The following is a 22220-nucleotide window of genomic DNA, read 5'->3' as shown; positions in this document are numbered from 1 at the left end:
AACGCCCAAAATCTATTTGTGGAATATGGGATCATTGTGCACTTGTGCCACTTATGACTCGGTCACGTAAAGTCAATCTTTAGTACTGCACATAAATATGCTCCTTGCACACACATGGAATATGCAACCACACAATGAGGGCTGTGATTATCGATGATATATAAAGTCAACTTCATGTCGTAGAATAAGTTATTAAAATTCTAAGCAAATGGATCTCTGATATAACTGCTTTGATGCTATATGTTTAAATGATTGTATGTGTCGCGTCAATATGAGTGAGTTCCTTATCAACAATCATTATTTAATGAAAAAGGGCAAAAATCCATTATTGGGCATTTAAACCACAATGACATAGCTTTGCAATGGAAAACAAAAATGTTCTTTTTGGTAATGAAGTCAACAAAGAAAAGTAACTCTCCTCCAAATATGGTGTGTTGAACTTCACATAAACAAACCAATGGCACGATATGCGGGTTATGTAGCTTGTGCGTCTTTCAATTACATACACGTGGATAACATGTGCATAAATCATTTTCGATCATTTATGCCAATAGTATCCATAGTATGAGCAACATTTTACTTGGTGGTTCACAACAAATTTCCCTTGTAATTAACATGGACTATGAATGGCCCTTAACCTTATCATCGTAATCATGAAATGAAGACTTAACTTGATGAACCGCGTCTTAATGAATATAGATGTTATGCAGAGTCATCATGACGGTTTGCATTAAGGCTACTACACATTCCACTCAACAACTCTGAATATTCTTCCAAATATTATGCGGTGTGAAGCAGCATCTTGCAATTAAAAAAGAATTGTCTGTGATCTCAAGGTAATGGGATGCATTTTAGAAGATGACTAGTTGTGTAAAAAGAGAATATATATATGGGGGGAACAACCTCTGAATATGCTCCAAAAAGCATGTTTGATTTTTACCAAAACTATGTTTATATGCTCGAAGGGGGGGGGGGTCAAGTTTGAGGCGTTACTTATCACGTCAAAGTTAGAGATTAAATAAAATACCCATGACTATGATGCTTTAATGATCGAGTGGGCACTAAGCACGCGTTAACCAGGAGAATAATATAATACAAAGCCAAATGTCATTGGTAATTGAAAAGTCGACACACGTGTCCGCCGATGAATCATGAAATGCCGGAGGAGAGAAGATGTGATTGGGCGGGCAAGGCGGGATTTTCTTGATCAAATAAGATAAGGAAGGAATGTGTTTTCAATGGGTACAAAAAATTGAATGACTGGTATCAACAGCTGATTATTCATTAATTATTAATACTATTTGTTGTTGTTTGTTCTTCTTCTTATAATTGATTGAGAATTTATGTACATAAAACAAAGAGAAGAATAATACATTTATAACTACATAATGGAAGGAGGTTTTTTTTTTTTTTTTTAAAGAAGAAGAAGAGAAGAATAATAATTAATAATTATTAATTAATAATTAATAATTAATAATAATAAGGCTTTTCTTTCTTTCTTTCTCCCTTCGTTTTGGTCTCTCTCCTTCCGTCTCCTTTCGTTCCCCATTTCGCATTTCAATTTCATTTCAATTTCGCATTTCATTTTCATTTCGTTTTCATTACATTTTCATTTCGCTTTCATTACATTTTCATTTCGTTTTCATTTCGTTTTCATTTCATTTTCATTTCGTTTCATCCCTCTCTCTCTTCTCTCTCTCTCTCTCTCTGTATCTCTGTCTCTGTGCGGTGCCTTTTCTTTTCTCTGGTCGGGACGAGGCAGAGGCAGGCAGAGAGGATCGAAAGCATATGCTGAAGAAGGAGGAGGAGATCATCGCCATCGCCATCGCCATCGCCATCGCCATCGCCGTCCTCGTCTTTGTCTGTGCAGGAGGGAAAAAAAAAACAACCAGACTCGAGCAAGAAAGGAACAAATCAACACAGGTGTTCTGCCTCTCCTTCTCCTTTACATACATCCCTTCTATCTCCCTTTTCCCAAACGTTTCCGCCTTATTACTCCCCTTCCCCCTCTCTCGATGTCTCCTCTCGTTCTGTTTCCACTCTTTTCCTCATTCCTGGCTTGTTTTGACTCAAAATTCTGCGTTTTCCCATGCTTCTTCTTCTTCTTTTTTCTTTTTTCTTTTTGCTTTTGCCACTCAGCTAAGAATACAATCGCGCCCCCGGACACACTGCAGAAACAATACATCGCTTCATCCTGCCTCCATGCTCGTTATTGTTCCGTGTTCTTTGGTTATGGAAATGTATAGATCCTGTTACCAGAGGCGTTTTCTTATGCTTTTCTGCAGGATAAATTCTCCCAAGCATGCATCATGGCAGGACCAATAGAGGATTGATGATCAATTTGGTGATCAATGACAAGAATTGGAGATCTATGCCTTACTTTCGGATGTAATGGATCATCTTTTCTTCCATGGATGGATGCAATACGATAAATGCATTCATGTAGAAGACAACCTTCACTGCAGTAAAATAGTAACCATTTGACTTGGAAGGAAGAAACTACACTGAAACAAAATGTTCCCTTGAAAGTTAAAGTATAAAGCATCCCTTCCCATTGGAAGAAAAGGAACGAAGCTGAAAAGATTTCCATTAATAGCAGGGCAAGAAGAAGAAATCTTTGCGTTGGTTGAAAGCCAAAGAATGTAAAAAAACTGTCCATTGGTTGAAAAGCAGGAAATCTTTCCATTAGTTGAATCCACTTGTTGAAACACGAAGAAACCGAACAATGCTTGAAAGGCCAAAGAAGCATAAGAATAAAAGTGATTGAAGGGCAAAGAACGCATAAAAGACATTTAGCAGCTGAAAAAAATCAAAAGCAGCAACAAGAAATTTGGCCTTCTCTTTTTATTGGTTTATTGTCACATAATCTTTCAGCTGGCGTCCTCAAAGAGCTTCGTGCATAGGTGTGCCTCTTTTTTGTGCTGCCTATGTGTGGGGGGGAGCCAAGAAGCAACCTCCTTCAAGGTGGAACCTGTTCACATTCATCCTTCTAACTGGAATGGTGATGCTGCATCGGCACCCATGGTTTCCCAGCAGCTTCCACCTCCCCCTCCTCGGGATGCTTTCTTACCACTTGAAACTTCAGAATCTCATTCTGATATCCCAATGGTGAAAATTGGTCCTCCCCTCAAAAGTAGCATGAAGTGGTCCAAGAGTAGAACTCGGGTAATGCAAGATGATGCCAAACCCATGGACAAGAATGAAGTTGAGAGTGGTGCTACGCAACTTATTGAGAAACGCTCTATAATGTGGCAGGACAACCACGGCAAGAAACTTGCTGAAGTGAAAGTGTTTGAGCCAAGGTATTTCCATTCTTTCCCTTATGTTGCTTTATGGTTACTTTTAGTGGTACATGGTGCCAGTGTTTATATGTCCATACTGGAGTCTTTCATGTCTTATATCAAAACCTTATGGTTTAATATTTACATGCACTCTGAAGAAAAGAAGAATAGCTTACTAATTATGATTTCTTTGCAAAATCATCTTTTGTGTTGTATTTAGAGGACCTACACCACGATTGGTTATAGCCTATAGGAGATGATTTCATGAGTGTCAATTTGTATAACATATGCAAATTGATTCTTGTGAGACAAATAAAGCATCATCAAATTTTTTGAATTCTAGATTCTATTCAATCAATGTTCAGGTCTATGCCTGAGGAAGTGACTTAAATTATGCACATTGTAATATGCACAAAGTCCTTGACTACCAACATAGATGCTGTAATTCAGAAGGCCCCATATATTTAATATGCTTACTATGAAAAATTCTGGCCACAAACCTGCTTCTTTAAGTAAATATCCCCTTAATTTTAATTATACACATACACACACACACATAGCCTGCCTAATACTATATGCATATGTATGAATTGATGTGGCATAGAGTCCAAAGTTGGCCCAAGAAAATACTGAATGAATGAGCTTTTGTTGTACTGCTTTATTAGTTCTAGAGAAATTCCCATTCAGATAATTAGTTTTAGGGGCATTTCACTCATCTGATTGCCGATGTTTCTCCAACTTTATAGGATGAACCGTGAGACATGTTTGCTAATCACTTTTATTTGCTTAGACCCCAGTAAAAAAAAATTACATTAACCGGGAACATAAGAAAGAGCTGAGGTACAACATAAGCTGAGAGTTCACTTGACCTTACAAGATTATGCTTTTTGAAGGCTTAAAATACATTTAAATTGTAAATATTCAATTATTCGAAATAGGTGTAAAGGGAGTTCAAGTGAAAAGGAAAGGTGCAAGTGATAATGCATATTTTCTATCCATGTCGTGAGAAAGTGATTCTAATGTATTAAGGTCTCTCCAAACCTGTCCATAAACTCATTGGGAAGTGATAATCCACAGAAAGGCCATAGTGTTGGTTTGATGGAGTTCCTTTGAGATTGGTTCCTAGTTGTCTTCTTTTATGAGCAATTTATATTCAATGTTGCAGTCGTAGATGAGTTCCTACCTCAATTCTCATATTTTGACTCGCATAGTGTATGTGACTCCTTCAAGAAGCAATGGATCTCAGAGTTGAGTTCTTATGCACATCATTGTGATTAATATCTTTGGATTTCGAAGGGAGTTAACTACTTCACATTTTGGCTTGCACATGCAATAAGTTTATTGGCGAGCACTACTCTGCTTCTGCCTGCAACATAGACAGGACAGGGTATTCATGTATCCTGTGAGTGGACTTTTTTGGACCTAGGCATCTGCTTGCACCTTTACTATTCAAAATTACCAAAGAAGCTCCGATCTTGTCAAATCCACTGATCTCAGTGCAACCACAATATTCTTGCATGATGCTGAATAGCTATAATACCGTGTTTGTAAAATTTTGCATGTTCTTGCCTTCTTGGAAGGTTAGTTGGAGCCCAGATGGTTGTAGTTCAGTTGGTGAGGTTGTCCCGTGAAGACTGGCATGTGTTCAACCCCTAGTTTCAGTGGTGGCATCTAATAAACTAGTTCATATGTAAAATAAAGGCCCACGTGCATAGGTTTAGTAAAAGCTTGGCTTACCACTACTTGGTTACATCCCTAATACAAAAAACAGAAGGCTGGTTGCAGAATAAGATGGTTGGTTGGAGGGCAAGACACTTTGTTATGTAAAGCTTGCAAACAACTCTGAACTACATCATCTCTAGCTTTTATCAGTCGGTAAATTTTCAACTGTTTCAAAGTTAGGGAATTGATTCTCTAATCACCTTTCAATGAGATTAGGAAATCAGTTTTTTGACCAAGCGTAGAAATACAGTTGTACAAGATCAAGTATCCTTTCTCGATATCCTTGAGTCAGAATATATTCTCGTTGTACCTTTAATGTATGAACCCTATTTTCAACCATGAAACCCATCAGCTCTTCTTCTACCAACCCAGAAAGACAGAGAACAACCCCAGAGCTTATACGTAGTAAAGTATGCCCTGGAGGGGTTACCCTAGAATCTGTTGCACAAAACAGCCTCAACCTCAATCAGGAACTTTGTTCACAACCTCAAAGATAAAGGTCAGCATTTGGTTGTTATGGGAGCCATTGTCCATGCTAACCTGTTTGAGCTAGAATATCCAATGAGGGACATACTGAGGACGCACATCAATTTTAGATTTTCATTTGTTTATAGATTATTCATCATATTATACAGTCATTTAAAACTGATTTTGTCTCATAGGTCATTCTTCTTTTAATCGATGATAATATTACTTACTATCTTGGCTGACTTATTTATTTCGGTGTTTTTTTATCTTGCATTCTTGTTTTCTTCTGTCAAAATTCTTGTGGCTCAGTCACGAATTCCTTATGGTGTACATTATATAGAAGATTTGTATGAGTTTTAGACTTCTAGCAAGCTTATAATACAATTTCTCTAAGCTCATACATTCTATAAAACAAAAATAGTCCATGCTTGTTGACTTAACAAGTCTCTTAATTAATTTGCTTCATACATTTGATTTGGGGATCTAACTTAACATATTTTCTGATGTTACAGTGATTCAGATGAATCAGACAATGATAATGATGACTTATTTTCGTTTTGCACTTGTGCGATCCAATGATCCCAGCAGTGCTTTCAAAAGTTGGAGAATTTATAGACCATTTGTCAGAAGCCTATCACAGAACACAAAAGAATGCAGCATTTCTGCATGGCCTCATTCATAGTTTTTACATGCAGAATTGTCTGCCTTTTGCAATGCATATTTTTCCTTGGTAAGAATAATATATCTTGCAGGGATCGCTTATAAGGACATTGCAAAAGTTATCAGACCTACTACAGAAAAACTATAGCTTCAGTTCAAATAGAACCTCATAGTATGATGCTGGGTGATCTTATTACTACTGTTGCATCAATTGTATATGAGATTTAATAACAATATGAGATTTAACAAGTTATAGCTGTAAAGGAAATTTACCAGCTTTGACATCCAAAGAAAGATAATGATTCTGAAAAGTTGAAATTTTATTATTACTACGTCTGCATTGCCATCTGCAATCTGTGGAAAGGTATATGACTTCGACAGCCCTTGTATGACTTCTTGTAGGATAAGAAAGGATTGAAATGAAATATGCCATTGTTTATTATATAAGGTGCATCTATGTTCGTTGGCACAACAAACATTCTATAATAAAGCTTCTTTTTAAACAGTGCAAAATCTCAAATAATTGGTATGCATGGTTAGGAATGGCATATTGACTCCTGTTTATATCCTTGTGTGTCAAAGAGTTTATACATAGCAGTATCTGTGTCCTTGAAGGTATCTTCAGGATATGCCGCATCTATTTTGGAGAGCTGTTCCAATCCCATATAGTCAATCAAGCATAAGATTTCATGGGGGTCTCTTCTCTGTAATAATGACCTTGCCATCTGTAAACAGCCCATTTTATTCCTGTTATTATATGAACCACATGTTCATGTTTCTTTATGGGGTCTTGGAGTTGGTGTATAACTTCTTCATCAAAATAGAATTCTCCGTCAAGTGTCCTCTTCAATAGATTTTTTTCTTTGGTCGATCCATAAAGTGAATGCTTAAAATTATAGCTGAATACTCATTTCTACCCACTGTCTATACCACAACAATTGGAATGTTAGATTTGCTATAGAAATGGGGAATTTGTTTCTACATTATTTCACTTTTCATTATAAGAAATAGCCTGTGAAGTTTTGTAATTTCACATTAGAGATCATGAATGCTCAAAACCTATTGTTAAATTAGATAAATGCTTTTTCATATTGCACGAACCAAATTTCATCTCTATGTATTATCACACTTTCTATTTTTAGGGCTTCCAGCAAGCTTCAAATGAAGGAAATTCACACCAATATAATTATGAATCATGATATTCAAACGCAAATAGTAACTAGAATTCCAAACGGACACTCCTATTTCTATTTGGTTTTAAAGTTCCTTCCAAATTCACAACGCTCTAAAACCCTCCTGATGTGTTGTGCCAATGATAAGAGACACATTGAGATTCACCCTGTTGTCTGCAACTCTACTAAGGCTTATTTTCATTAGTTCCATAAGAGCTTCTAGTTGTGTTCATTCTTGGGAACGTTTCAGCTACCTTGTGCTAGATTTAGATAATATCATTAAGGGGATTGACTGCCTGAAAAGGTTCTGTTTTATCATGATACCTGAGAACTCAATCTAATTCGTTTCTGGTTCACAATCTAACGAAGCAACTCATCATTTGACTGGTTCAACTGAAGATGTTATGCATCGTATGCAGTAGTCAAACACAAGTTTTGCCTACAATTACTTGAGTTAGTTCAGGTTCCAAAAGAAATGAACTTTCTTGTTACAGCACTGTATTCTATGAGATAACATTGTCATACCCTTCAAGAGAAATAGACGTAACCAAGCTACTAATCAATTTCCATATCATGAACCTTCAAGAGATGAACATGTTATTTTGAATAAGAAATGACGAATTTTCAATTGAGAAATATTAGCCTTAAAACTTTTCAAACTAGGCTTATCATAACAAGGGTTCAACATGACCAAGAAACCAATCAAATACTATGCTGAAAGAAACAATATGTTACCACATTATTTCGCATGTCACTAGGGCAGCCACCAAATTTGTATTACATTTCAGCTTTATATAAATCTGCTCTTATTTATGAAACATTCTATGATAAGAATCCACATGCCTTTTTCTACATCATATTCGATAACAAAAATAGAAAAGAAGACAGGTACACAATGGGACCAAAACCACTACCATGGTGTTTCTATATTGCTCAGCAATACAAGTTTGCATATCTGAGAAAATTCTGTTTTAATGACTCAGCATTTCATAAATTACATAATCTTAACTATAAGAAGTTGGTGCTAACAGTTAGATCATTAAGATTCGCGAGGATCTGAGAGCGAGTTGTACCAATCTGATGCGCCATCTCAAGTTGTTCTTTCAGTGGCAGCATTTCATAACTGCAGTAAACAAAACTATCAAGTTAACTGAGATTATCATAGGAACAAAGCTTTGATGGCATTTTAATCATTTATGCATACGTACTGGAAAAGAAGCTCACAGTCCACGAGATTATCTGGACCTGGCATATGTGTTTCACCACATGCTTTGAATTGTCTAAATGATTTAGGATTCAAACCGGCAACATGAGAAACAGCATCTACCAACTTTCCTTGAAGAGTCTGTAACCGCCTAAATGTAAGCTCATCGAGTGGTGCAATACACCCGATGCTTCCATCTAGGGTTCCAAAAAGAAGAGCATATCTGTTTGTGCGGGTTGAACTAGTAGTGGGTAGCATAGGTAAGCGAAGAAATTTTGAAATGTGGGCACCGACATGAAATTCTGCCCTGGGCAGTAATTTCTGTCCTTTCCAGCTCTCAACACTTTTCGGAGAATACGAAAATATCTAAAGTAATCAAAGGTAAGATTGTAAGTAAGAGTCAAATATAGGGAGAAGCACCAAAAGAACCGTAATTTTAGATACTAATCAGAATACCATCTACACTTCGAAATAAACCAGAATAGCACCCTCCAGATGTAGATTTTGCAGTATACGGGGGTATTTTGGTCATTTTTGAAATTTCATGTTATTCTGGTAGATATCCAATCAGTTAAGGGCCTTTTGGTGTTTTCCTTCAAATTTATGCTTCGAAAAATTAAGAAGGCTTGTTTGCAGGTAAAGAGAATCCAAAACAATTAAACTTTCCAACAGCTTCTAAACAAGGTAAAATATCTGAGACTGAACAACTAGACAGGTCACCTTTATATTCTTCCTACTATCTGAAACTAAGAGACTGAGGGTTGTCCCATCTATTAGGAATTCCGTCGCATAACAGTCTAAAGTTCCAAAATCTTTAGCAAGCAGAGCCAGCTGTGCTCCCTCCTCTTTCCAACAAAGGAAATATATGCTCTTATGAATATCACCAAATAGTACAAAATTCTTCACCTGAAAAACAATCAGCAGTTAATTGGCAAGGAACATTTATTCACTTCAACATTATACAAAGAATGAAACTAAAGCTGTGCCGCTATAGCACGATGATATACAATGTTAATGCTGACGACATATAGTGGTCCATCATAAAATGCAGCTCCAACAAGTTCAGTTCCACTCCAACTGTGAAGAATAATTTTAGTGCCTATAGCAACAAGGAGATGGCCTTGAAGGGAAGCTATAGCAGAAATTGCTCCTTTATATTCCTTCGAAAAAACTTCTGTAGCCTGCAAGACAGCTATGAAGATGAGATCTAAACTTCTAAACTCTCCGACATCAAGCGTTTGAAGTAAGTTCAGCCTTTACCAGGCGCCCTGTGTCACTCTGATCCTGCCCGAGAGAAATTAAAATGATTCGGCCACGTGCAGGAACATCTTCTCCTTGAACAAATCCTGTCCCTATTGCAAGCAACGTTTGCATCTGATCTGCTCCCTATAAGATGAAAAAAATCAATATATTTAAACATCTATATATAAGATTTCTAAGACCTGATTAGTCTGGGGTTACAAGTTAATGGCTTCAAAAAGAGTGAATGAATGTATGCGTGGGTGCGGCTGGGACTGGGGCTGGGGCTGCGTGCATGTGTAAGAGAGAGAGAAAGAGAGTGTGAGTGTGTGTGTGTGTGAGAGAGAGAGAGAGACGTACAGTTCAAGCAAGAAGAGCACGAGACTAATGAGTATATACAAATTCAATTAGGTAGATGATAAAATATTCTTGCACAAATCTTGAGGTTGACTTTTCAATTTTTTAAGTCAAATGTCAGGAGAATCTTTATTTGCAAATTTGTATATCTAATATATCCTATAAGATACAACTAGTTTCACAAGTAGAATTTGATTAACGAGATGTATAATATTTCATTTCAGCAACAAACATCAGATTAAACAGACTACCTTCTTTAAATTCACAATGCGTATGGTCAATGCATGTTCTGTCATTTGCATAGGTATCACAGTCTTAGTATCCCAAACAGTTCCTGTCTTCCCTGCCTCGATAATGCGCACTTCGAATTCTTCTAGATTCACTATCCGTTGTCCATCTTCATTCTCTAAGTCAGAGATAAATGCAGTTCCTTGGTCAGCAGACTCAATGATTTGTGAAGCTGGTACTTGAACCTGTCAACATTCACATATTCCTTACAGAATTAAATAGATTCTCAATGATCAAAGATGCACGTTATCAAAAGCGATGTGGCAGTATTTGAAAGTATGAAAGAAACAACAAAACAACAGTAATCATTGGTAGACATTTGTTTTCTCCCAATCTTTGAGGACAATTATTAGAATATAAGCAAAACTTAGAAGGAATCAAATATAAGACAGTGCTGCGCATTATAAAATACTCTCATACAAAACTTAGAAACAATTACCTATAAGTTAGAAACAAGCTCACAAAAGATGCGCGAAAAGAGAGTGACACATCCCAAAATACTGCCATATTGAACATACATATAATCATATATAAATCAGAAACAAACTCACCTGTGAGGAAACAATTACAGCATAAAGATTAGCATCAGCGTGATATGCTAATTGATGAGGAGACCCTTTCAAGGGAACCTGGAAATATTTAAGATTGATCAGAGACATTTATGTGTTATTGAAGAATATTTGGATATGGGACAGGCCAACAAAGAAGCCCTTAAATAGTAATACCTTGTAAGTTGCCCAATCATTATCGTAGTTCATAGATGGCAGCTGACAGATTTTTAGTATACCCTACAAGAATTTATAAGGGAGATTTTTACTACAAAAGGAGATTTATATTTCAATGCTTTAGTAACCCTGACTCAACTCACAAAACCTGTGCTGTGACATAAATAATTCCATGATTGCAGTTGATGTTGTGAAGTGGTGTAAATGCAACAATTGGCCCATCACATAGCTGCAATTACAGGACAGATGTACATTAACATTTGCATATACAGTTATAGGAAAAAAAATTGGTTTGTTAAACAACTACATTATAGATGTGCATTAACACTTGCATATACAGTTCTAGCACAAAGAAAGATATTTCCAAAGCAAATTATACCTGAGGATGAACTTGTAATCTTTCTCTGAAATTCATCAGCCATACAGGTCTAGAACCTGTCACATATGCACCCCGAAGCCCACCAACATTCCTGAATGGGACAATATTTGGTTTGAGTGATGCAATTTCTTCTTCGCTTGATGCACGATCTAACGGAAGCCGTATAAACCGTAAATTCTTCAATCGTGATGTTATTGCACCTAAAGCACCCACTTCTGGAAGTTCACTCTCATCAACAGAGCTGTTATCAACCCCTTCATACAAATATGCATGATAGCAAAGAAAGGTGCCATCACTTAAAATTGCCAGTAGAAATGGTCTCCCAAATTTATCACTCCATTTTTCCATACATAATTCAGTGACATGAAGTGACGCACTTTTTTCATGCTTTGTAGTATCCTGAAGCTCACCACCTTGCAAAGTTACATCAATCTTGGGTAGAGCTTTGGTGTCATAAAGAAAATTATTTCCATGCGTAAAATTGTTCACCGAAAAGACACATATTAAATTCGGAAGCTCATATAGCTCCAATCGTCCACTTTGCTTACAAACCACACAATAGATGTCACCTTGATTAGTATCAAGGCCATCACTAATATCAACTGGATCAAAAGATGGTGCCAGCCATGCATCCATACTTGTTCTCCGAAGCCATGGGGATGGTCCTCTATCATGATAAAGAGAACAGGCAACAATAGGGTCTCCCATGGTCTGAAACATCTGAGGAGCAGAGACAGATATGTTGCAACTCGTTGGATCTGCAAGACAAGATTAACAACCAATGAATCATCTCTTAAACTAGCATATAGAATTATTCAGCATGTTTCTACCTCCAGTTACTAGCTGCAACGTCCCATCTGTCATCTTTAGGAGCACATATGGATCTATAATTGAAGCATATGCCACAGAGACCATTTCGGATTTAGAATTGGTGTCCCCTTTAGATGAAGCTGCTTCAATACGAAGCTCCTGTGTCATATATGCTCCATCCAGTAGTCGGACACCCCTCGAGTACACTTGCACAACCCTCCGCCTGCATGTCCACATTTATTAAATAAGTTTTAAAAAAGGGTGAATTAGATATATGAAGAATTTATGTATTATATTGACAATATGTATGCGACTATAGAAACGTGAAAGGATGTTGCACAAGATAGAAAAATGGCCTTTACATTAACATTCAAAGTTCAAATTTGTATCTTTGATGGACATTACATAGAGAAAGCAAGAAAAACAGAATGTACCTGCAAAATAGATTGCCAGCCACAATTGTGGCTCCCTCTGTGAAATAATCAACAGTTTCTGTCACCTCTCCAAGTGTTTCTCCCGTTTCTAGAACCTATAAAAATATTAAAACTTCAGATAAACCAGAACCACCATACTGCCTTGGAAGAAACGTTCTGACACTTTGTTTGCATCAACATGAACATAATCTTAAAATTAGATAAGCACAAACACTTGTGAAAAGGTGCAGATGGAGATGTATAGATTCATGCAAATTTTCCAAATCAGAACGTTTCCATCCATTAAATAAAGAAGTAATATTTGAACACATTGTTATAGCATGCATCAACATTCTCAGCAGTGATGCTTACATCTATCTGACCAAGTCGCACACTGAAGTTTGGACATTTTGTAACTAGGAAGACTTTATTTACCTAGGTACTAGGAGTTCTATTGCACATAGTTTTAGAGTAGTTAAGGCTCTAGATGTCCCATTTTTTAAAGTGAAGACTATGTAATGGATGCATTTCTCTTAGACTTTTCATCTCATCATGACATGACTTCTCTTCTTTGCTCTTCTTTCTTACTGTACCCCATTGTGGGGGTGGAGCTGCTGATGGCGTTGCCCCCATGCAATAGCAATCACTTAGTAGCACTATTGAACCTGGAGCAGGTTATATTTCTCATCTCAGTCTTGAAATCATCATACCATAACTTAGAGATGTACGTTTTAATAAATAAAAATATAGCACTAAAGAATAATAAGTAGCACTCTATAATTCCACTACGTAACAAATGTCCAATAACTGAGATGTAACACCTTGCCAATCCATCAAAGGAGAAATTACCATTGTCCTAGTTTCTAAGCTGATTATAAGATATGCATGAAATTCTTCGTCTCCATTCACTCCCATGCCAGTTGTATCTGACATTTGACTCCTTGCTCCTTTATAATAAACTGTCCAAATCCCCTTGCAACCAGGAAGTTCAACCTGCAAAAATAGAACTACAAGAATAAATTACAATACCCTTTCAGTTCAAGTTCATGTGGGCACTATACAGAGGTTTAGCAAATGAAAGAATGGAATCTAAGTTACACAATTCAGCTAACTCCTTGAAGGAAATGTTTCAATTAACTAAAGGAATAAAGATAAAAGGGGCATCTTCACGAAGCATCAAAAGAGTAATTACAACTTCGCCTCATTCACCGCAACGAAATAAATTGACACTTCCAGCAAAAATTACAAGCCAGTTTGTGTTGTGTGATATTCAACTTGCATAAAAAAAATTGTCAGGACTCGAATGATATTAATGCTGAATAATTATTTTTTCAATCGAAACACGAAAGTAGATATATGATCAAGGATCTGAAGTATACCTCCGTAATAAAATCCGGCCGTATAGATTGATGTAGAATAGACAGAGCACCATTTTTCCCATGGCCAGAGCAGCATACCTTTTACATTGCGAAAAAGATCATTTTAGTCTAACATATTGGTGATGCATAACTGATAATATAAGCAAATCTATACCTAGATATTAGAGAGTATGCTTGTTTCATTGATATATAAATGTCCTGATATGGATTTTACTATTAGTTTCCCCATCCAAATTCCACTAAGAATATTTCTAGATATTAATGCTTTCAATTTTACACATATAGTGACATCAATTTATGAATTCGCATACAAAATACAGCCAAAGCCTAGCTTGAATACTCTTGCAAAAACAATTTCTCAGGTTCATTAAAGAATTCAGACGTTCTGGATTCTTTACTGTGGTGTCAAACACACATGCATGGACTTCTTACTTCCAGTAGTGGCCATGTGCTTACGCATGTGTAAATATCCACAGTTCAGTGCTACGATTTTAGATGCCTAACGGAATACTATTAGACTAAATGAGTCGATGTGTGCTGACATGAGAAGATGCACAAGAAGATCTTTGGTCTGAAAAAGCCATGTATTTAAGGCCTTCGATTTTGGCTTTCTTATTCCATAACAAATCCAAGTGGCCATTGTTTCTTATCTCCAAAAGACCATTTAATTATGGACTATGAAACCTAACAAGGACTACAATAGCCTATGTTGACTCATCAATGAGAGTAACAAAAAAACACATCTGTCTACACTCAACTCCCACAGCTAAACAGCTTGAACATGTGTAATCATGAGAAGCATATCCCAGTGACTGCTACGTTATAGCCATTATAATGGTCATTTACGAAGATAGAGCTGAGTTATTTTGGTGGAACCTCTGATAAAAAAGCATAAAGATCAAGATTTCAAACCTCACAAAGTAATAAAAAAAAACCCAAGATGAGTTGGAATATAACCATGCATGTTTGAAAACTATATTTTCAGTTGCCCTACCAGCTCATAATTACTCCGTTTGGCAGCACCTGAGGCATTTGGATCTGCATTCATGCGCAAGCCATGTGCAAAATCCCTCAAAGGACCAATGTTGACAAATGAGTCTCGAACTAGAAAGTTGAAATTTCTCTGCTGCAGACATATATATTACAAATGAGAACAGACCACTGATATAGCACAAAAAGAATTGGCTACAAGTTTTAACGCATGCTTACCAACAACTCTGTATTTGCTGAATAAGACTGGTATAATGATAACTCCTCCACAGCAATGCCATCATGTGAATCCTCCACAGAAGACCGATGTAACCGCTTAGCTGGAGGCATTACTGCATCACCTTCAGCATCCGCTTGCTAGCAAAACCCATAAAATCATTTAGGATATGATAGAGAATCTCTAACTTCATTATCTAGCAGTTAACCATCACCAGAGAAACAAAATATCACCTCAGCTGTCGAGCCACAAGTAAATTGAACAAATAAGCTATCACCAAGACGGCTACCCAAGAAGAAAAACATGTCTCCAAGCATGCTAATGCACTTCAGAGTAGCACAAAAAAACATCAGAAATCCTCACGAACACATCATATTATTGCTTTTGTTAAAACATTCCACTTACTGAAGTAAGTACTGATGCTCTAGACTTCATGAGCTCAAGTTTTTGAACAGCTCTGTACCAAAAAGATATGAGGGTTAGTCATTTGTATAACTAAACATAATACACAGAACAGACACGTAGAGGTATTAGAAAGAATTTCCATGATAAGCACCCCATGTAGATTATATTACTCACAACAGGCATGATAATTACTTACCTGCCATCGTATATGAGGGAGAGAAGTAGCAACGTTCCTGTTTTAGTTGAGAACAAGGCAACATCAGGTGATATCCATGTTGCCCGTGCTGAATCTAGCTCGATTGTAATTTGGGACTTTGGCATTTCTCCACTGATACATGCAAACAAAGCACATAAGATTAGCATATGCATCACTTCCAAAACCTTGAATTACCAGTATGCCAAAAGTCCATTAATTGTATAGCCCAAATTACCCATAACTCTTAACCGCATAAACATTTTATGAATGATGAGGTGCACAAAGAGAATCCCATTAAAAATGATCACCATAAAGCTTTTTTGTTTTAACTTTAGAGCCCTCACTTGGGAAACTGAGATGGCCATCCATAAAAATACCATAAACATGTGAGGAACAGCTGTATATAGATATATGCATCTAATATTTACTATAGGCAGACCTGATTGATTAGCTGATTGTTTGTTAATTTTATTCACGCTCTCAATGGTATGCATTATGTTGCTATCAGATGCGAACCCAATATATAAAGTCTTAATAAATGTTTTACTTGCAACATAACATGTCTTACAAACAGGAATCAAAACAGTCTCACTCTCAAACAACCATCAGAAACAATATTCAGAACTGATCAATCAAACATTAATGCATTGTCTCAGCGAATAACAAGCTCTCTCAAAAAGAAAGCACGTGTAATCAACTTCCATGCATCACATTGATTGTTGCCCTATCTTAGAACTAGAACCAAAGCTAGAATTAATGCTTGTAGAAACCTACATAGAACCCTTGAACAGGCTTTTCTTAGAATGTGTAAAATACTTTATATTGGTTTTTGACATTAATGACCACTGCCAATCAGTCTATGATGATGAGAAAGTGAATGATAAAGGTTAACATTTTCCATAAAAGAAAGACAAACATAGGCGCTCCAGAAATGTCCACATTGGCTCATTTCTAATTATCATGTATTATACTAAGAAGTTCAAGTTCATTATCATTCACCTTGGTTATACACTAACATTTGTACAACCATTTTGGCATCTCTAAAGCAAACACTTCTTTTAGCACAATCCAAAAACCATGAACAGAAAGCAGATGCTTCTTTCAATACTATCAGAAAACCAGGGAAAATTACACAATTCATGCAACATAAAGTGGCCAGGCAAATCATACACTTTATATCAAAATCAATGTAAGCTATAATCTAGAAATAATACCTGCCTTCTGGTGAAGTAGCAAACTCATTCAACGCAAGCGAGCATGTTGTAGACTGAAGAATTTGCAACCAACTTAGAGAACTATCTATTTGAAAAAAAAACACTGGAATGTTATTATCCACAGCAATGCAACCTGACTGTGGTAATGAATGCTGTTTGCTGCAACGACGATGACGCCACCAATGGGAGAAGGAACTGCTAGAAGCATGTATGCATCATAAGGAAGATTCTGCCAGGCAAAGAGGCTACAATCACAAGTTGCATATTCCAGATACCAAGGAAACCAGAAAAAGGTGTGGAAGTTTGCAAACATACAGCTGCAGACCAAATCAAAGGGTGTTGCTTCATAGTGGTGTTAATGCTTAATGCAGTGACCATACAAGTATGTTTCTTTACTGCTGCACGTCCAGCCCAGGTGGGATCTTTTTCATGAAGCACTAGCAAAACTGGTTCAATATACCCTGCAGAAAGCAGCACAGTTATAATAAGCTTGTTTTCTCTTTATGTAGAACTTTCAAGACCCAAGGCTGCAAAAACAATAGGCTTTATTTAATTGAGTCCCTTCCGTACTAAAAGCTATTCAGGCTACATTTTAATTTTATGGACTAAAAAATGTAGCTAATTGCAACACAGAAAACTGGAAACAGGTTCTTTCGTGTCAAACTTGCCATGTAGGAATGTAAAATCCTTTATGTGCATCACATCCAATTCTCGCATGCTCACCACATATGAGGACTTCACATGCGCAGATAAGGTACCCGATGGCTCAGCTCCCTCTTCTTCTTCACCAAGGCCATGACCTTCCTGAACCATTAAAATCACATGTTTTTTACCCCCATTAGCAAGCCTCTAGTATTTGTTATAAGCCTCACAAATACCTTTTCTTCAAATACATATATATGCAGTCACAACATGTTTTACATATCAATGACATAAGAACTTCAACAAATTTTTTGTATTCTTTTGGACATTGCACATACTACATGCTACACAAATAAATACCCAAGGCAATTACATTCCTTCCTCGATGAAGGTCTGTTACATGATGTGATTGTGCAATTAGCAATTAGCCCTCAATCATCATATAAATTAATGCTGATTAGTTACCAATGCACAAAGTTTTTCTCAATTCCACAGAGCGTATGAGCAAACTCAACCTCGATGAAGCATAGGACTAAATTAGAAAAAGGGATTTCAAAAACTACCTTTGAGAGCATGTGCTTCACAAATGTGTATACGTACATATATGGTTATATACAACTAGAGATGATCAACAGTCTATGCCATAATAATTCAAGGATTTGTATTCACAATATCAATTGTAGTTTCAATGATTTCATCTTGCCAAAACCAGCATAGCATGTAATAAAATTAGTAGATAGAAAATTAAGTTTAAAGATACAATGACTGTCAAAAATCTCTTGTATTGCTTTGGCATAGGTGCAAACTGTACAAAGGAATGTTAAAATAGGACATATGAAAAGAATCAGAGAGGTTTTTTATGCCTTTTAGCAATCACTATACACATGGAAATTTCCACATAGAAGATTTTCTTCTCTTTTTCTTGCACGTTTGGCGGCTAAGCTTGTGGTTCCTTGAGCAGCCAAAGCTATGTTTGGAGGTTTAAAACAATGTAGCTAGTAGCATTATATGTTAACAAGTTCAATACAAAGTTTGAAAAGTTACATCAGCATACCTGTGCTGCTTTTAGCATTATAATCTGTGAATTATAGACAAGTACACCAGCACACCTTCCTTGGGGATCAGCACGCACCAAAGGACCCTTTGGAAACTTCTCTGCTCCTCTTTTCAAATGTTGCCAATCAGGGCCCTCAAAATAATGCATAGAGCTACAATGGAAAGAAAAGTATGAATAAGTTATATTCATGGAAGTCACCATGCTCAGCAAAGTCCTGCATTTTAATCATACTCACCTTGTATGCAAACTGTGTGTCGAATCATCAAACTCCAGTACGCTCATTTTTGCATCACGAAAGGCTAAGATAATAGCATCTCTTTGTTTGCGACTGCCATCTCTACCGTGAGATAAAACTGCCATGCTCTCGACATTTCCATGTAATCTTCAATCAGGATTGAAAAAGAGTGATTGCATGATCAGAAACATGAAAACAGTCCACAATATAAGGTTCTCCTATCGGTAGCATTTTTACAGTGAGTTTCCTCCAATAATGAACCAATAAAGAAAATAAATTTGGTATTAATTCCACCAATGAACTCATTAAATGAGCCTACAATACAGAATCACAGACATCTTGCTGTGCATAGGAATATCATAAAGTGGTTTTCTTTTCTTATAAAATTATTTGAAAGCTACGAATAGCTATACAATTTCCTGACTAATTACAGGCATGGTTCTGTGCTAGAAAAGTTTCATAAGTCTATCAATGTTTCAGTGGAACACTTCCTAAAGCTGGCAATCATACAGAAATTGTGTGTCTATGAAACAATGAATGGCATAACATTTTCTTCTTTAGAATTTTTTATTTGCTGGTTCAGGATTTCTTACTTGTGCGCCCCCAAAGCTCCATAAATGCAGAAAGACAGAAATTCTCCTTATTTATAAGTGCTTCTCAAAAACATTAGGCTGCTGGTTTAGGATTTTTTATTTGTAGATAAACGCCTAAAGCTGTCTATAATGCACAAATTCATCACATCTACACCTGACATGGCTCTTATCTTTTCTTCTCAGAGATATTGCTCTCCAGTTTTGGAATATTTCACAGCTAGAGAAGCTACATTGTCTGATTCAGATTTTCTTACTTCTAATTCACTCCTAAAACTCCATGCAGCAAAGAAAAACAGAAATTTTCCATACCTATGAATGCCACTGATCTTTCTTCTCTAAAATTTCGGCTAACAATTTCAGAATCTTTTATTTATAAGGTTTTTTTACAGCTAGAACAGTTATTAAACCTATCAAACTACCAAAACTACCTGCAATGTAGAAACACTAGCATTTCCCATATTTATGAATGGCATAACTCTTTCTTCTTCAGAATTTTCATCGCTGATTTAGTGTTCCTACTTGACATACACTTTTGAAAGCTTCCTATTTAGAAATGTGCACTAATTCTAACTAACTAAATATGCTTTCTGGTATAGGGTTTTAAGTGTCACTGCAGATAAAATGCTCAAACCACTCCTAAGGCTCCCTAAAACAAAGTAGAAACACAGATATGAAGCCCAGTTAACAATCTCTTCTTCACCAAAGTTTCTGCTCACAGGTTTACTGTCTTTTCACATCTAGAACAATCAGTAAATAAGTCAAAGTATCCCCTATAGTGCATTTCGTAAAGTTCCCTGTATCGCAAGAACTCACACAGAAAATGTGCACTATATCTGCTTTACTAGGCTGGCATACAAATTTCTTACTTGTGGCTACAGACTAGCTCAAGCCAAGCTGAAGAGACTCCATCCATAACACCACCACGGCGAGCAGCAGAAGGAGGAGCAGATCCTGCACTAACAGAAGAGACTGAAGCAGACGATGAAGATAAAGATTTACCGCTGCCCTTCTCGTCTGCTTCTTCCATTCTGACACGGTAGACTTCGAGAACGTTTCCTTTGCTGATGATGAGATTTGGAAGGAGCGGGAGTGCAGGTGTGTTCGTGGTACCAAGGATTCCATCTTCGACAGCAATGTCGCTGGAGATGGAGGTTATAGGAGGGGGAGCAGGAGCAGGCGCAGTGGTGGAAGGGGTAGGGGAAGGATTATGGGTGAGGAAGGCTGAACAACAGTTCTCCACACCTGTGGGAGCATGGGAGAGCTTGTACGCAGCATAGCTCATCGTCTCTCTCAATCCAAATCTCTTTCTCTCTCTGCAGATAAGGCACGGTCTTCCTTTTGCTTAGCTCTTTTCTCTTCTTCTTCTTCTCTTCTCTTTCTTCTTCTTCTTGTTCTCCTCCTCCTCCTCCTCCTCAGCTCATGATATCTGCAGAGAAACAAAACCTTTTCTTCCTTCTTCTTGTGTCTTCTTGGTCAACAGATTCTTCTTCTGCCGCTGCTGCTGCTGCTTCACATTCGTCTTCTTCTTCAATAAATTCTTCCTTCTTCTCCTTCTTCTTCAACAAATTCTTCTTCTTCTGCACATTCTTCTTCGTCTGCACATTCTCCTTCAGTTCTTCTTCTGCAGATTCTTCTTCTTCTGTTTCTTCTGTTTCTACACAGAAGAAAAAAGAAGGGGTTTTAAATGAGGTTCCAAAATATGTATGTACATACTTGGGGAGAGAAGGCCACGCAATGAGACCAGACACTTGTTAATTAAAATTTAAGACTGATCTCCACCTAATCACGCCATGACCACTTGCTAATTAAGACTAACCTCGCCCTAATCATGCCATTACTTAACCATGGCTTACTTGCTTCAGACACAACTGCCGTTTAATTAAGGCTTGAAAAGTAAAAAATAAGTGTTTTAAATTAAGGCTCCATGACACGACATGAGGCTACATCAATAGAATCCACGCTTGTTGAATGAAGACTGATCTTGAACTAATAACAACGTTTTGTTATGAATGACTCGAGAAGAAGGGGGTCGCCTTCACTGTTGTTGTCGTTTAACTAAGGCTCGAAAAAGAAAGTAAGGGTTTTAACTGAGGTTCCAAAATATTTCATGTTGTTACATCAATTGACGCTTGTTAATTAAGATTTGTCTCGACCTGCTCATGCTATTTCTTAAGAAGAAGGGCTCACCTCTGCTACCCATTGTCCTTGAATTAAGGGGGCAAAGAAGGATTTTAAATGAGGTCCCAAATATTATAGGAGGCTACATCAACTAGCACTTGTTGATTAAGACTAATCTATGCCTAAGCATGTCATTACTTAAGAAGAAGGGCTTGCCTTCAATACCATTGTTGTTTAATCGAGTCTGAAAAGGGAAAGAAGGGTTTTAAATGAGGCTCTAAAATACTATAGGAGACTACATTGGTTGACACTTGTTAAAAGGGAAAGGAAGGGTTTTAGATGAGGTTCCAAAATATTGCTTCATGCTACATCAATTGATAGTTGTTAATTAGACTTGCCTTTATATAATCATGTCAATACATGAGAAGAAAGGACACCACTGTTGATGGAATTCAA

At 36.9% G+C, this 22220-nt stretch overlaps 2 protein-coding genes across 3 annotated transcripts; one reads left to right on the top strand and one right to left on the bottom strand.

The window, feature by feature from the left end:
• The first annotated feature begins 2134 nt into the window (after positions 1-2134).
• LOC147849938 (uncharacterized) lies at positions 2135-6365 on the top strand. Its single transcript, XM_087337119.1, has 2 exons — positions 2135-3302; positions 5984-6365. Exons 1-2 carry the CDS (start codon positions 3022-3024, stop codon positions 6048-6050), a joined length of 348 nt encoding a protein of 115 aa, XP_087193245.1. The 5' UTR covers positions 2135-3021; the 3' UTR covers positions 6051-6365.
• A 1837-nt stretch (positions 6366-8202) lies between these two features.
• CPSF160 (cleavage and polyadenylation specificity factor 160) lies at positions 8203-21158 on the bottom strand. Of its 2 annotated transcripts, none has more exons than XM_087337118.1 (26): positions 20513-21158; positions 19054-19200; positions 18816-18969; positions 17788-17923; positions 17435-17580; positions 17253-17348; positions 17120-17172; positions 15906-16037; positions 15710-15761; positions 15538-15630; positions 15307-15444; positions 15092-15220; positions 14098-14175; positions 13568-13711; positions 12740-12834; positions 12326-12528; positions 11496-12253; positions 11265-11345; positions 11117-11179; positions 10943-11020; positions 10355-10576; positions 9768-9893; positions 9515-9688; positions 9228-9413; positions 8512-8873; positions 8203-8426 (listed from the first exon to the last, which is right to left on the bottom strand). In XM_087337118.1, the coding sequence occupies exons 1-26, from the start codon at positions 20926-20928 to the stop codon at positions 8312-8314; spliced, it is 4377 nt and encodes a 1458-aa protein (XP_087193244.1). In that variant the 5' UTR covers positions 20929-21158; the 3' UTR covers positions 8203-8311. The 2 variants fall into 2 exon arrangements, with proteins under 2 accessions (XP_087193244.1, XP_087193243.1); XM_087337117.1 differs by having other exon boundaries at positions 15092-15223; positions 20513-21157.
• Positions 21159-22220: the final 1062 nt, after the last annotated feature.

Source organism: Azolla caroliniana, unplaced genomic scaffold (genome assembly GCF_043228905.1).
Source record: "Azolla caroliniana isolate FFs.n. ecotype wild unplaced genomic scaffold, voAzoCaro1.0.p SCAF_22, whole genome shotgun sequence".
NCBI lineage: Eukaryota > Viridiplantae > Streptophyta > Polypodiopsida > Salviniales > Salviniaceae > Azolla > Azolla caroliniana.
This window is presented reverse-complemented; position numbering and strand designations above follow the sequence as displayed.